The 14957-nt window shown below is 36.0% G+C and overlaps 1 protein-coding gene and 1 long non-coding RNA gene across 2 annotated transcripts; one reads left to right on the top strand and one right to left on the bottom strand.

Moving 5' to 3' along the window:
- Nucleotides 1–1122: 1122 nt before the first annotated feature.
- LOC144576303 (NADH:ubiquinone oxidoreductase, 17.2kDa subunit) lies at nucleotides 1123–3682 on the bottom strand. The gene is made up of 5 exons (XM_078326637.1): nucleotides 3532–3682; nucleotides 2430–2456; nucleotides 2223–2314; nucleotides 1642–1751; nucleotides 1123–1541 (listed from the first exon to the last, which is right to left on the bottom strand). Exons 1-5 carry the CDS (start codon nucleotides 3618–3620, stop codon nucleotides 1386–1388), a joined length of 474 nt encoding a protein of 157 aa, XP_078182763.1. The 5' UTR covers nucleotides 3621–3682; the 3' UTR covers nucleotides 1123–1385.
- LOC144576304 (uncharacterized) lies at nucleotides 1694–2314 on the top strand. Its single transcript, XR_013518627.1, has 2 exons — nucleotides 1694–1814; nucleotides 2181–2314. It is a non-coding gene; the product is annotated as an uncharacterized LOC144576304 (long non-coding RNA).
- Nucleotides 3683–14957: the final 11275 nt, after the last annotated feature.

Below are 14957 nucleotides of genomic sequence, written 5' to 3'. Positions count from 1 at the left end.
GTATTTTCAAAATTGCCCTTCTCTTCCCACCGCCCCATCTCCTTGCCCCATTTCCAAAATTAAGTAAAAACGCAGCTTGAGCTCAGAAGGCAAAATTGAAGGCTTTGCTCCGTCTCCATCGTTGTCACCGAGATGAGACAAAATTTGAATGTTTTTTTTTTGCACTCACACCACTGAATAAATGAATTTACAAACAAGACTTTCTAAGCTAATTGTCAGAAAGATTTTGAATCTCGTGATTCGTTATTGAGCTTTTGATTATCTTTTGCAAAACCAAAGTTTCTGATTGGATGTTTCGTGATTCTTTGGTTTCCTTCATCAGACAATAAAATAACTGAAGCTATTTCAACAAAACCAAATGGGATTTGGATTGTTCCGTGGATAATCGTCAAGGCAGCACTCGTCTGGGACTTGTCTCTTCTCCTTGTCCCATTCCTTGGATTTGAATTGTTCCGTGGATAATCATCAGAGGGAAGAAGAGAAGAGAGAAGGGCAATTTTGGAAATACCAAAATACTTTTTATTATACACTACTTTTAAGAAAATGTTAATAAAATATCTGAATTATATATATAATTGTGGCAATTTGCTAAATATAATGATTTTGGAATGACAATTAGCTAATTTAAGATTTTGAGGTGGCAAATTTTTAAATTTCATGTTTTGGAGTGGCATAAAAAAAAATTTCCCAAAAAATTATGTCACGACTTAAGTAACATGCTCCAAGCCTCCAATCAAACAAGAATAATTTAATTCATTATTTAAAAGTAGCAAATACCAATCAAATATGACCCAAAATTGTACTATGCAATTTAATCTTTCTTAACTTCACCACAACCAAATATGATCCAAAATTGTAGATCACTTCCAATGCACCAGTTGGTCCAATAGACGACACATAAGCCTTCTATTCGTCCACCTGAGTACGTGACCAAACTCACCTGGTCTGTTGAATGTCCGGCTGAGCCAGATCAGGTTATAGCCTAATACCCATAATTTCCATGTCAAATCAAAGCATTCAAGTTGATCTATCTATCCTACAAATCAGCATGTTAGGACGCCGTAGTCTTTACTTGGAATAAACCTCATCAGAATAACAATATTCTCAGGGAAAAAGCTCATATTTTAGAAGAAATATAAGAACGAAAATAAAGACTTTTATGTTCTAGACATGTTGACATGAGCACCAAAAAATCTGAGCAAAATAAAACAAACATAAAGGGAGCAATCCTGAAGTTAATAACTTCAGTGACCTTGTTTACAGATTACCAATACATTTATTCAGAATGCTACTCCAACTTTTCATTAACGGAAGAAAAAAATAAAAATAAATAACAAAAGGCACAGCACCACATCTGGCAGCAAGCAGACACAGAGTAATAAAATTTAATTTTTCTTAGGCTCCCAGCTCTGGTACCGGGTCCAGTCTCTTTGCTCAGCATTAAGAGCATGGCCCTTGGAATGGTATATAAATTCATCACCCTCACCAGAGAGATTCTCTTTGTGCTCTACACCATACCTCTTCGGCTTCAGCATTAGCAACTTAATTGAAAAAAAAATGGTCAACAAAAAAGAAAACTCAATAAAAAAAAAAAAATTTAATTACAAGGAGAGAGCTGTTTGCTATGTAAATGAAACATACCTCATCACCTGTATGGTCGGTGATGTAATGAAGCCAACCATGCCACTCTGGGGGCACTTGTGATGCATTGTAACGGCTCTTCAGAGCATACTCAACAAACCTGTGCCTTCCTGTACCACAAACCATAGAACCACCGATTAGGGAAATATGAAGCAACTAAGTGGAGTTTTTGAGTCAGCAATTAACCAAAAATCCCCCGCCCCTATCTACCCCACGCTCCCTCTCCCTCCCTCCCTCCCTCCGCTCAGTTGTTGTTTATGGTTCAAGATCACCCCAAAGCTGTACAAACCAGCACCTCTCCTCATGTGCCATATGGCAACCATTCTTTGTTTTCTTGGGGTGGGGCGTGGGAGGGGAGCCCATAGGCGTACTGGTATTAAAATTTAAAAGGTCTTAAGTTATATGATTGATAAGAGAAAAAACTCTAGCTCTAATGTGTCATATGGCAATCATGATGCTCCTAGAAAAACACCTAATTAACTTTTACCAATTGTTGATATCTGACAGCTTGCGCTTCCATTGGACTTTTATATTACAAGGAATACCATGACCTGAAAGCCATAATGTGGAGAAACATTTACCGTATTGTGTATCGCCCAATTTCTCATAATACTTGTTTCCAAACTTATCAACTCCAACAAGAGTAGCACCAATGCTGTGAATTTTTGTTTGCCTGGCAAATCAAATGAGCAGCATGAACTTATTCAATCTATAATAAGGAAAAGGGATTGTGGTCTCTGTTGTAACATCAAAATTCAAGAAAGAGGTAATGATTAGATAGTACTTACAATAAATTTCCATCAAAGATGCAATTCCTATAAAGGCAAAATACCATACATCAGGACATGGCCAAGTAAAACAGAATTTAAGATATACATATTACAACCATAAGGTCACTTGTAGATATATAGTCAAAGAGATACTAGCTTAACATTTGTAGATGCTCAACATCCAAATATATTTATTTAAGATTCAAATATCAAAAGGTACAATAATAAACAATAATAATTTGGTAATCAGATTGCAAAGTTCAGTTTTTTTACTAGGTACTACATTTCCATAGATTCAATCCTCCTCCTAAAGCATCTTGTACTATATTCATGTCACTAATTCTAAGCCTCAATCCATTTGCCTATTTTTATCATCCTCTCATTCTAGAACAATGACTTGGAGGAAAAATTTAAAACCGAGAAACTTAAACTGAATCCATGTTAAGCTCACTTCTAATCTACTTAAATCTTTCACAGAAGAAATCAGAACACTAAAATTTATGTATCAGATTAAAGCTCTGAGAAAGAGCTTGTCACTGCTTTGGAAACTCAAACTCAAACTAAGTTTGCCTCATCTTAGCACTCTTTTCACTGAACCAATAATGACTCAAATCTAAATGATTAGCTCAAAAATCAACATATTTTTCTTCTTCTAAAAGGCCACTAATAAATCCATTAGCTGCAATAGTCTTTTTCGTAACCAAATGGCAAAGTTCAGTTCTTTAATAGGTACTCAAATTTCCAATAGAACTGAATTCTCCTGATGCATATTGCAATACATTTACCTCACTAAATCCAAGCCTAGTGTTAAATTGGCCTAGAAATAGACTTTGAGAAAAAGTTTGAAACAACAAAATTACATTAACTGTACTTTAATTTCACTTCTGTCCTGAATCCATTCTTAAGAAAACCCTAGTTCTTAAAACATAATTTGTTTTCAGAAGCCAACTGATAAATGTGAAACACAATATCTGAGGAGCTAATGGAATTCGTGTCAGTTCACCTAGATGATATAAGGAAAGAAAGCAAAGCTTCCTATATAGTTCGAGATCCATAGTAATCTGAAGAAATAGCAATAAAAAAAATAAAAAATAAAATAAGAAGAGGGAATTGATCGTACAGATAGCCTTCATCGCGGACGTCTCTGAAGAAACCTCCGACTCCCTTCTCTTTGATCGCCTTAAGTACGCCTCTGACCACTGATGCCATTTTTTGTCTTTGCCCTTTGTTCGATCTCTCCGTCTCCGTCTCCGTCTCCGCTCTCTTGTCTTGTCTCCTTGGCGAGAAGACGAATGCCGTAGGCATGTAGCGGGTCCAAAGAAATCAGACCCATGAAAACTAGGCCCGGTCCAAAAGAGGCTATCTATCCAGAATTCTTACAAACTTGGCCCAAATTGTCTTAGATGATTCACTGTATCAGGTTATGACTCATGTTATGAGAATGAGACTCACTGTTTCTAATTTAAGACCAAGTTATTGGGATGACATTGACATTATGACAAATGACATATATAGATAGATAGATAGATATAGTGCAGTTATTGGGATGACATTGACCAAATTAAGACGATACACAAGCAACATCTGGCATGATTCCAGCCGCATGCAGAATGTGGCCTATGATTGATTTACATCAGTCTGATTGATATTGTCATAATTATTAATTCGCCATTAATTCCTCAAGTCCCTATCGAACCATGATTTGTAGTCTCACGTCTTTCATTTCTTATCTTATACTGATACCATCTTCTCAATATTTTTCTACGTCAATTCATGTAAAATCAATTGAATTGAATCACTAGTGGACCAAATAATTAAAAAAAAAAGTCAAAAAAATCAAGTGATCGATAAAACTTTGGTTATGTGATTGGATGGGCCAAATCATTTCAATCTCTTTTCATCATTATTTAGTTGAAAATTACTACTGCAGATTACCCTGCCTTCTCTCTCTCTCTCTCTCTCTCTCTCTCTCTCTCTGATTGCATGGGTCAAAGAGATCTCTACAATGAAAGGTACCATTAATAGTTACTGGTACCTGTACGAACCAGATTATATTCTATCTTCTGTAAAAAAAAGATGATATATTTGGTTAGCATGTGTTTCGATCATATCACTTGGTACCGGGTCCGTACCAGTTTGGATGTTATCCTGTTCCCATGTTTGAGCCCAAGAGAAAGTAGTGGTACCATTTCATTTCATTCTCTTGTGAAGCCCACCTCTGAAATAATAAGACAAATCCCACACACTGACACACATGCACACTCGCTAACTGGTTCACTTGTAGTGACCAGAGAGGAAGGAATAGTGTGCGCAATAAGCACTCACGATAGAGTTTTTGGTTCTGACTGTTGCTCTGGATTTGATTTCTGTTCCCCCTCTTTATAACTTTTCTCTAAAGCTGTCACTCTCTCTCTCTATCTCACTTGCATGGATTGCATTGGCCCAGCACATAATTCCATCTCAGAAAATAAGCCAGTGAACTTTTAACCAATTTTTTCTGTTATATTTCAAAATTGTAACAGAATAAAATCCAATTCAATGGTTAGCCAGTGATCAGTGGCATACCCACATTGAATCAGTGGTAGGCCATTGGTAGACGGCCTACTCCTACATTTTGAAAACTGGATATATGTCCAGGGGTGGATCGGTCCAGGATTTTCGTCAGGGGCAACAAAATAACGAATTGGATTTGAATAGTTATTGGATTCAAACTCATTAGCTAATCGGGTATTATATTAAAAAATAATGTTCTAATTTCTAATGATCTGACTTTCAATTTTCAATACTCTGACTTCTAATTCTAATTACCAATTAGAATTCAAGAAACTTATAATAATTTTAACTCTAAATTTAAAATTAATTACAAACCAAAAGTCCATAAGGACGGAAATAAAATTTCAGAGGAAGAGTTGGTAGGAACCTATAAATTTGTATAAAATTTTAAAATCCAGAGAGGAACAGTTGACCCCCCACACCCCCCCACCCTCTTGGACTCGGCTAGGTCCGCCCCTGCATATGTCTATGTATAATCAGATTCTTGCCTACCCGGAGAAAATTTTGGCCACAGTCTAAATTAGTTGATTCACGACAGTCTACAACCCGTTAGTTGTACCAGTAAAAAATTTATAAATCCTGGCTACTTTTTCCGTAGCCAGTTCAAGTATTGCATGGATATGTTATTAATGAAACAAAGAGAGGATATGGATGAGGGAACAATTGAAGGGGATTCATGCAATGCTTTTTGGGGTACTTATTAGTGTCATAGTGGCATTGGGGGAATCCCACTATACAAAGACTAAGATTCTGATCTCTCTTTCTCTCTCACTCAAATAGGCAAATTAAAGCAACGGAAACACACGCGCAGTGGTTGTGTGAATCTCTATCATTCATCATTCTCTAAGAATTTGACCCTTGATGAAACATCTAATCAAATCCGTCAAATCAGTGATGGTGCTTGTAACCCGGTGAGCGGGTCCCGACCCGTTCAGTGTACGTATACGGTTGGCTCTAGCTTGGAATCAAGGGTTGGTTTATGGGCTCCTTTGATGGCAACTCAAGATCTGTTAGGTTTAATTTATGCTTTTATTATAATTGAACATCTGGACTGGTTACATATTTACCAGAGTGTTATATTAAGGTTTAATTGTTCATGTTGGTATTAATTAGTTCAGTACAGACAGTACTGCTCATTTCTTGGTACATAACATACTGATAGTCTGATATTCTGATACTAATTAATAATCTTTCTGTTTCTTGAAGAAAATGAGCTAGGTTTGATTTAATTATTTGTAAACCAAATTTGACTTTGAATAATAGGCTTAATTTGTTGATTTGGATTTTGACCTGATTTGTCAAGACTCGCCTAGCTAAGCTTACAGAATTCAACCTTATCATGTCAAATTGCTTTCTCTATAAAGGGGCTTATAATAGTTAATACCTATATATTTTTCCTGATCTCTTTTTCTTTTTTTTGGTGGAGAGGGTATGTTGTTGACGTTTCAACTTTGAACTAGGTGCTTCCTGGCAACAGTAAAAGCTATTGATGGTTGCAATCAATGTACAAATAATAATTGCATGATTAGATTGGCATTGCATCCACTAAGACGACGCTAATTAAAAGAGCTTGAACCCCCTTTTCTTTTCTTTTCTTTTCTTTTCTTTTCCTTTCGGTGTATATAGGACAAATCAAGTTCCAAAATTTCCAAATTTGTGGGGGCCTCGTCACAGTTTTCAACAGGAAAATTTTACGAGTACGACATCTATCTGTACGCGTACTTTTGTTTTTCATTGTTTTTGTCATGATCATTTAAGCTCTGTACTGAGTACTGACTGTACATTAATTATTAGGTCCATCGATCTTTTAGTAGTGAAAAACGATATAATGATCGATTTAAACCATGGTATATTAATATATGTTCGATCGGTAAATAAATTTATCAAATTGCAATTACATAACGTAATATTATTCATATTGATTCTTCCTTCCCTGTCGATCGCCTTCCCATTTAAAATCATTTTGCCTTATAATTAACTGGTTGCATATTACTTGGTAGCTTGGAGGGAAGTTTGTAAAAGTAAAGATCAAGGTGGTTTGGGTGTATTAGATTTAAAGTTAATGAATCAATCTCTTTTAGCTAAATGGTGGATTGGATTTCTTGATAATTCGGCTTATGGTACGTGGAAATCCATACTTTTAAGTAAGTATGGATGTAGAACCAACCCTTCTGTGTGTTCTCCATTCTGGAAATCAATTTTAAAAGACCATGTGGTGATTAATTTAGGTTTAAATAAGGAGATAGGCAATGGTAAGTCTACGGCTTTTTGGCTAGATAGGTAGTGTTTTGAACATGCTCTACAGCATCAATATCCCAATTTATTTTCAATTGTTATCAATAGATTCGTATCTGTGGCTGACACTTTTGCTAATTCTTATTTACACCTTAGTTTTAGACGACAATTAACTGGTATATATAGGGAGGAATGGTTAGCTTTGCAAAATATATTCTTTCTTTTTACTCTATCTGACCAATTAGAGGATAGGATTATATGGCGCTGGTCCACAGATGATAATTTTACTGTTCATTCCTTTTATCAATGGTTAGAATATGGGGGAATGCCTAATTCTACCTATAGCACCATATGGAAATCCCATATTCCATTAAAAATTAAAATATTTTTATGGCTTGTCCGAAAAGACAAGATTTTGACTAAGACTAACTTAGTAAATAAAGGTTGGCAAGGCGATACAAAATGTGTCTTCTGTGACCAAATAGAGAGTACAGAACATCTTTTTGTTCAATGTTCTTACATTAGCTTAATATGGAACTGGATAGCCGAGCATAATAACTTTAGTTATAATTGTTATACTCTAGAAGATTTATGGTTGATAGATGCGTCTATTCCTTTTAAGGATAGATTATTAGTTGAATTATTAAGAGGAGCTGTCCTATGGATAATTTGGTTAGAACGAAATAGATTATGTTTTAATGATAGTACCCCTTGTTCTATTAAGGTTATAGGTAATAAGATTATTTCTTTAACTCAATTTTGGTGTAAATCTAGAAGTGATGATTCTTTCCTAAAATTAAATCTTATAATGCCTTTTGATGTTAAGGATCTTCCAGATCTTCTTTTGTTGGAAGTGGACAGAAGTCCAGAACAGACCCAAGCTTTGGACCTTCTGGTGCAGGGTTCTGGGGATGGCAACCCCCCATCTCCAATGTATGGCGACGAAGAGGATGAAGACTTATTAGATCTGTAGTACTTAGTTTTATGCATATTATTGTTGCCTTCTTGTGTTGTGGACATGGAATTTTGTTTTGATTTTTGTTTTCTATTGTTTTTGCTTATGTTTTGAACAGATGTACAGACTTGTCGTATTTGATTTGGTACCAATTTTAGGTACTAGGTCAAATATGCTATGGTTCTTGATTTCAATGAAATCAGTGGTAAAATACCACTATTTAAAAAAAAAAAAAATTAACTGGTTGCATTAATTGTGTTATCTTACAAGAGTTTCAAGTTTTACATTTTAATTAAGACTATTCAGTGTGTGTCAATTAGCTAGAGATTGAAACATATATATTACATGTAAAGTTTGAGACTTTGAGTTGTGCTGAGTCCTTATTATTTCTCTAGCTAGCATATTAATTTCTATTTTAGTTCTCCAACTATATGCGTAAAGTCATAAATTAAATAGTTCTGTCAATATTTTTACCAAAAATATTCTATAACCTTCCATGTGCTTCACGGTAATCCTTTAAATTGTGTTGGCCGTCAGATCAAAATTATTCTGGTTATATTCTATTTTGTAATGTACCGGAGACTCAATCGATCGGTCAATCCTAAAATATGTATTGTATAACCATGCATGCATGCATCCTCAGTATTTTTATTTTTAATTTGTTATTTTTAAGAGAAGAAATAAACTATTACCATTTTGCAAGCGAGAAGGACCTAGCTAATTTGAAGCTTTTAAGGAGATAAGAACTTATTCCTAAAAACAGTGTTGTGACTGTGATTTCCTAGTGCTGTTGTCGTATTTCAGTGGAGCAAGAATCTGGTGGGGGTATCAACTTATCTTAATTTATCTCATCTGTTAGATTTTATTCATTTGAAAGCATATATATGTAACAATTTGAACAGCGGAAATTCTCACATAAAAAATTGAACACATAATTTAACAAGATTCAGTACCAACTCGGTTCTTACGTCTCATACACACTTTTTTTTTTTATTTCTTCTACAAGAATAATTCTTACAGTGGAAGTAGGGTACGCAGGTTTTATAGAAGGAACCTCCCTCCAATTTTCTAGATCATACTTTCCTTTTTTTCCTTTCTTTACTTTTTTTTTCTTATTATTACAATCTTCTAAAATAAGGAAACAAATTAACTATGAAACAATCTTCTAAAATAAGAAAACAAATTAACTAGAGAATCAAGGAAATTGATTATGGCAACTGCCGCCTTCCCTCTTTAGTCTGCTTCAACACTCCCCCTCAAGTTGGCATGTACAAATCAGTCATGCCTAACTTGCTCACTGCTCCATTGAAGATGTTGCTGGTTACACCTTTGGTTAAGATATCTGCAAGTTGACTTTCGGATCTAACAAATTCCAACTCAATCTCCTTTGAGTCGATGTTCTCCTTTAGGAAATGTCTGTTCACACTCACGTGTTTGGTTCTATCATGCTGCACCGGATTATGCGACATATCAATTCACTACTACAGAATAAGTGATTGTACACGGACATAAACATGAGAGCTACACGGATTTCCTGCCGTGTGGAATGCAAGGGTGTAGAAATCCATGAATATTTACACACGGATATTTACCCGTGTGCGATTATCGAGAGCTACACGAATTATTACATAAACAACCGTGTACAAACGCTTGCCAGCGTCGCTCTCAAAATAACCGAGCTACATGGATTATTACATAAACAGTCATGTACGATTACTCTTTCTACACGGATACTTAGCTAAATGTGCGTGTAGCTCTCTTATTATTATTATTATTATTATTATTTTATGTTTAAATACCTTTCTACACGGACTTTAGTTAAATATCCGTGTAGAATTATTTTTTTTTCCAATTTTTTTTAATGTTTAAATACCTTTCTACACAGACTTTAGTTAAATGTCCGTGTAGAATTGTCCTTTTTTTTCCCATTTTTTTTTGGTGGCTAGTCTCTGTTATACTAAATGCACCTCTAATTAAACAAAAATTGAAATTAAATTGCAATTGAAAGTAAATAGATGAGTTTAGAGAAATTTGACACGCGGGATGTTAATGAAGTTTGGCAAAACAAATGCCTACGTTTCCGGGGCGTCGCAACCTCTTTCTAGGTGCGCCTTTATATTACCCAATAAGAAAGGTTTACAACTTGTGAACCGGCGAGCCCTTACAACCAAGGGAAGTCACACGGCCAACAAAAGATGAGCGCCGGCGAGCCCTTACAACCAAGGGAAGTCGCACAAGCTACTTGAGATGAGCGCTGGCGAGCCCTTACAACCAAGGGAAGTCACACGAGCTACTCGAGGTGAGAATGAACTCTCAAAGTCTAAATAAACAAGAGAAACACTCAATAGATCACTCTAACCTAATCTAAATCAAGATTGGTGAAGTGAGTTTGAGGTTGTTTGAGAGATATTGAAGTTTTAAGCTCAATCAACAATGGTGGAACTAAAGCTCCCAGAAAATCGCCTCTTTTGCAATTAGGGACGGCTGGGGTTTATTTGGGAAGAAAGCCCAAAGCCCTATTTATAGAAACAGCTCAAAAATGAGCTAAATGAGCTAAAACGTTACCAATGTTTTAATTCAAAGTGATATTTAGGGTTTCAATTTTCTGACAGCTTAGTAAAATGTTACAACATTTGTAAAACGTTACATAATATTTTGCTCTGTAAAATCTTGATCAAAAACATGAATTATTTGAAGCTCAAATTTAATTAAAACGTTATAATGTTTTGTGAAAACGTTACAACGTTTATAATTTGAATTTTAGCTTTGATACAGCTTCTACACTGATTCTTTAATAAATATCCATGTAGAGATCCCATAGATATTTCGGACTTCCAAATAATTACAATTTCTACACGGTTTTTATATAAAATTGCCAAATCCGTGTACAATGTGCAGTGTACAATGACCATTTTTGTAGTAGTGATTGCCGCCTTATTATCCACACGAATTATTATGACTTCTTCTGGTGCAAATCCAGGTTTCTTCAATACCTTCTTTTGTTAGTTTGTAATAATCTAGAAGTCAATAATACGATAAATTATCATAAAACTTTGTTCATGAATTGAATGTTTATTTATATATTATTTTGTTGCCTTGAGTATTATTGAATTTATGGATCATTTCGAGTTCATGACTGAAATTGTGAAACTCCATAATATAGATGATATATACTCTTAAAAAGTCACTGACCAAGGTAATTAGCAGGAACACTAATTACTGCGATAAGGTTAGTATGTGGATTAAAAGATGGTTAAGTTTTACAAACCACCTGACACGAGATGTCATTTTAATCACATAGATACATGTTCTAGGAACCATAGTGACAAATGAATTATTCGGGTTCGGTTCGGCGAGATCAAAAATTCGTGATTCGGGTATAATTCGGGAATGATTCGGAATTATCCGGACCAGAAATCTCAGTCCTGCAAGGGAGAAAAAAAATAAAAAACCAAAAAAATAATTGTTCTTGGAAAAATTCAGGAAAAATTCATGAATAATTCGTAAAATTCGGGGATTATTCGGGTTTAATTCGGTCAAAGTTCGGTCAACCGAATAATTCGGTGTTCGGTTCGGCATCACCCCAAAAAAGAATTAAACGGGTATAATTCGGGTACCTTGTCACTATACTAGGAACATGGTATTTGACAGACCCTGAATGAAACATTAAATATAATTATGTTCGTGTCATTTATGTTTTCATTCAGTGTCAGGTTCTACAGTATGAGGTATTTACCGTTCCCACTGAGAAATATGTATGTGTGATTGTTATCTAACGCTGTCCGTAAAAAGCAGTCATAACGGTAGCTTTTCCATATGTATAGCTTAGCTGAGGAAGTGATAGTTTACCAAGAATACTATTTGTCCCTTGTATTTTATACGAGCTATAGCATCACTGGGCCCCTTGATAGAGTAAGATTATCTGCTAGCGGTATAATTACAAGAGTAATTATATTTGATAATCTGCTCAAGATCAAGAAAAGATTCAGTTAGCAAGGATGACACACATCTACCTTGAAACTAATCTGATAGCTATGAGACAGAAGAACAGACACAAGTAAATAGTTTACTGGATCGTGATATTGTACAGTACAGCATCATCTGTGTAATTGGATGGTCATGATGTATACTGCCAGATACTGCTCATGATTATAGAAGTTAAAACTGTTTTAACTCTATTTACCAACATAACACAGATCCTATTGGGTCACACCATATAGGAGTTAATCGGAGAATCTTATTGTGATTGATTATAAATTAGCTATGATCAATAGTAAGATGGTTATAATTAATTATACGTGTTATAATTAAATTATAAGTGTCATATAAGATGACAGGCAAAAACAACGGTTAATTTATAAACGTACACGGTACGTTGTATAAAAGTTACCGAAACAACAACCGCAAGAAATATAATTGTTCAGAAATATAATTGTTCAGAATAAATTATAAGGGCATTTTGGTCTTTTTACATGTCATCCTTATCCACATGACATGTCATCATCCTTATCCACATGGCATGTCATCATTCTTATCCACTGAGGGTATTTTGGTCTTTTCACTTTGAAACCTCCTTACTATTCACACCTCCTTACTATTCATAGGGTATTTTGGTAATTTGGCAACCGCCACAAATGCCTATAAATAAGGGTGGAGGGGTAGAGAGAAAATCACTAATTCACTCATATCGTTTCGTGTCGAAACGAATCGGTATTTTCTCTCTTTCTCGGTTTCTCTCCCAAATAGTGTTTCGGTTGAGAAAAGAAAGTTATACGTAGTTGAGGTATAATCTTGCGGGTTGTTGTGAAGTATATTTACGGGATTTATGAATAGTGTTTTCCCGAATTTCGCAGTATGTCAGTTTTGCTTATTTGTGAAACTGAGTAGCTGAAAATTCGTGTTTACGGGTTTTCATCTTTTTCCCATGAATAGTGTTTTTGCAGAATACCGCGGTTTATAGTATTTATGGCAAAAGAAATAAACCGCTCTCCGGTTAGTCTTGGTGGATAACCGATAGAGGCATCAGACGTCTGATGCTCCGAGGAGAATCATTCCCGTGATGTAGCTCTACTCGCTCGGTCTGCATTCCAACTGTGATTTGGAAACAAGGTATAAATATGTTATATTAATCTATCTAATTGGTAAGTAGATTAAAATTTTAGAAATCAATAATGGAGTAGATATGTAAAAAAGATTAAATTGGGTTTTGATGCCAAATGAATACTGAAGGTGGACAGCCTTGGAAAGTTTCCTGACATACCCCGTTTAATCCTGAGCTTAAGTTGGCCGTAGAAATCTTTGTTCTACGGTCATTCCGCAGCTTAAGCCTAAACGGGTTTTTGGTTACCCCGAAACCCAACATCTTTATCCAGAGTAACCCGCACACTCCTTTGGTTACCCCAATCAATTCAGCTTCTGCACTTGAAAGCGCCACCACGCTTTGTTTCTTGCTTCTCCAAGTTACTAGGTTTCCTCCAACAAAGGAAAAATACCCTGAAGTTGATTTTCGATTTGTGAGGCTCCCAGCTCAATCTGCATTAGTATAGCCAATGACCCTCAAGTGACCGTTTTTCCTGAAATAAATACATTTCCCTGGAGTTCCTTTCAGATACTTGATTATCCTCATGACTGCTTCCATGTGTTCTTCACTTGGATTGTGCATGAATTGACTCACCAAACTTACGGCATATGCAATATCCGGCCTTGTGAGAGAGAGAGATAAATGAGCTTCCCAACCAAACGCTGGTATCTCTCTCTGTTTGTTGGAACCTGATCTGGAATTTCTAGAAGCTTGGCATTCAGAACTACTGGTGTGTCCACTGGCTTGCAGTCTAGCATCCCAACCTCTGCTAGTAAATTTAAGATATACTTTCTCTGAGATAAGACGATACCTTGCTTTGACCTAGCTACATCAATTCCAAGAAAGTATTTCAAACCTCCGAGATTTTTCATTTCGAACTCCTTTGACAGCTTTTCTTCAAGAGCACTTATTTCCTCTGCATCATCTCCTGTAATGATCATATCATCTACATAAATAATCAAAACAGTTAATTTGTTATGTCTTCTTTTATAAAACAACGTGTGGTCAGGTTCCCCTTGGGTAAACCCATAACTTCTCATGGCATTGCTGAACTGGCCAAACCATGCTCGAGGTGATTGCTTCAATCCGTACAATGCTTTGTCTAGCTTACATACTAGTTTCTTTGAGCCAGTTTTCTCATACCCAGGTGGAATTTCCATGTATACTTCTTCTTCCAAACTCCCATGTAGAAAAGCATTTTTGACGTCGAATTGATGCAGTGGCCAATCTAGATTAGCTGCAAGAGATAACAAAACTCGTACTGTGTTTAGTTTGGCTATAGGTGAAAAATTTTCCTGATAGTCTATTTCATATGCCTGAGTGTACCCTTTTGCTACCAGCACTACAGCAGAAAAAACTTTCTGTGACCGGTATCAACGACCGGTGCTGACGCCGGTCACAGATACTCAATTTTTTCCAAAAAGAAAAGAATTTCATCTAAATTATGGTGACCAATTGTATCAGCGACCGGTGAAAATCCCGGTCCCTGAAAGTGTTTTTTTTATCGCTGAAATTTTGGGTGAAAAAATAAGGCGCCAGAACCATCTCCGCGCGCCAGTCCGCCAAAATCCAAACCCTCACCGCCCCGATCTAAACCCTTCCCCAAAACCATCGCCTCTCTCTCTCTCTCTGCCTCTCTCCTCCGCTCACCTCCATCTCGCGCCGCACTGCACCAGGCACCGCTAGGGTTCCTTCTCTCCTCCACTCACCTCCATCTCGCGTT

The sequence above is a fragment of the Carex rostrata genome, chromosome 25 (assembly GCF_964058835.1).
Source record: "Carex rostrata chromosome 25, lpCarRost1.2, whole genome shotgun sequence".
In the NCBI taxonomy this organism is placed as follows: Eukaryota; Viridiplantae; Streptophyta; class Magnoliopsida; order Poales; family Cyperaceae; genus Carex; species Carex rostrata.
This window is presented reverse-complemented; position numbering and strand designations above follow the sequence as displayed.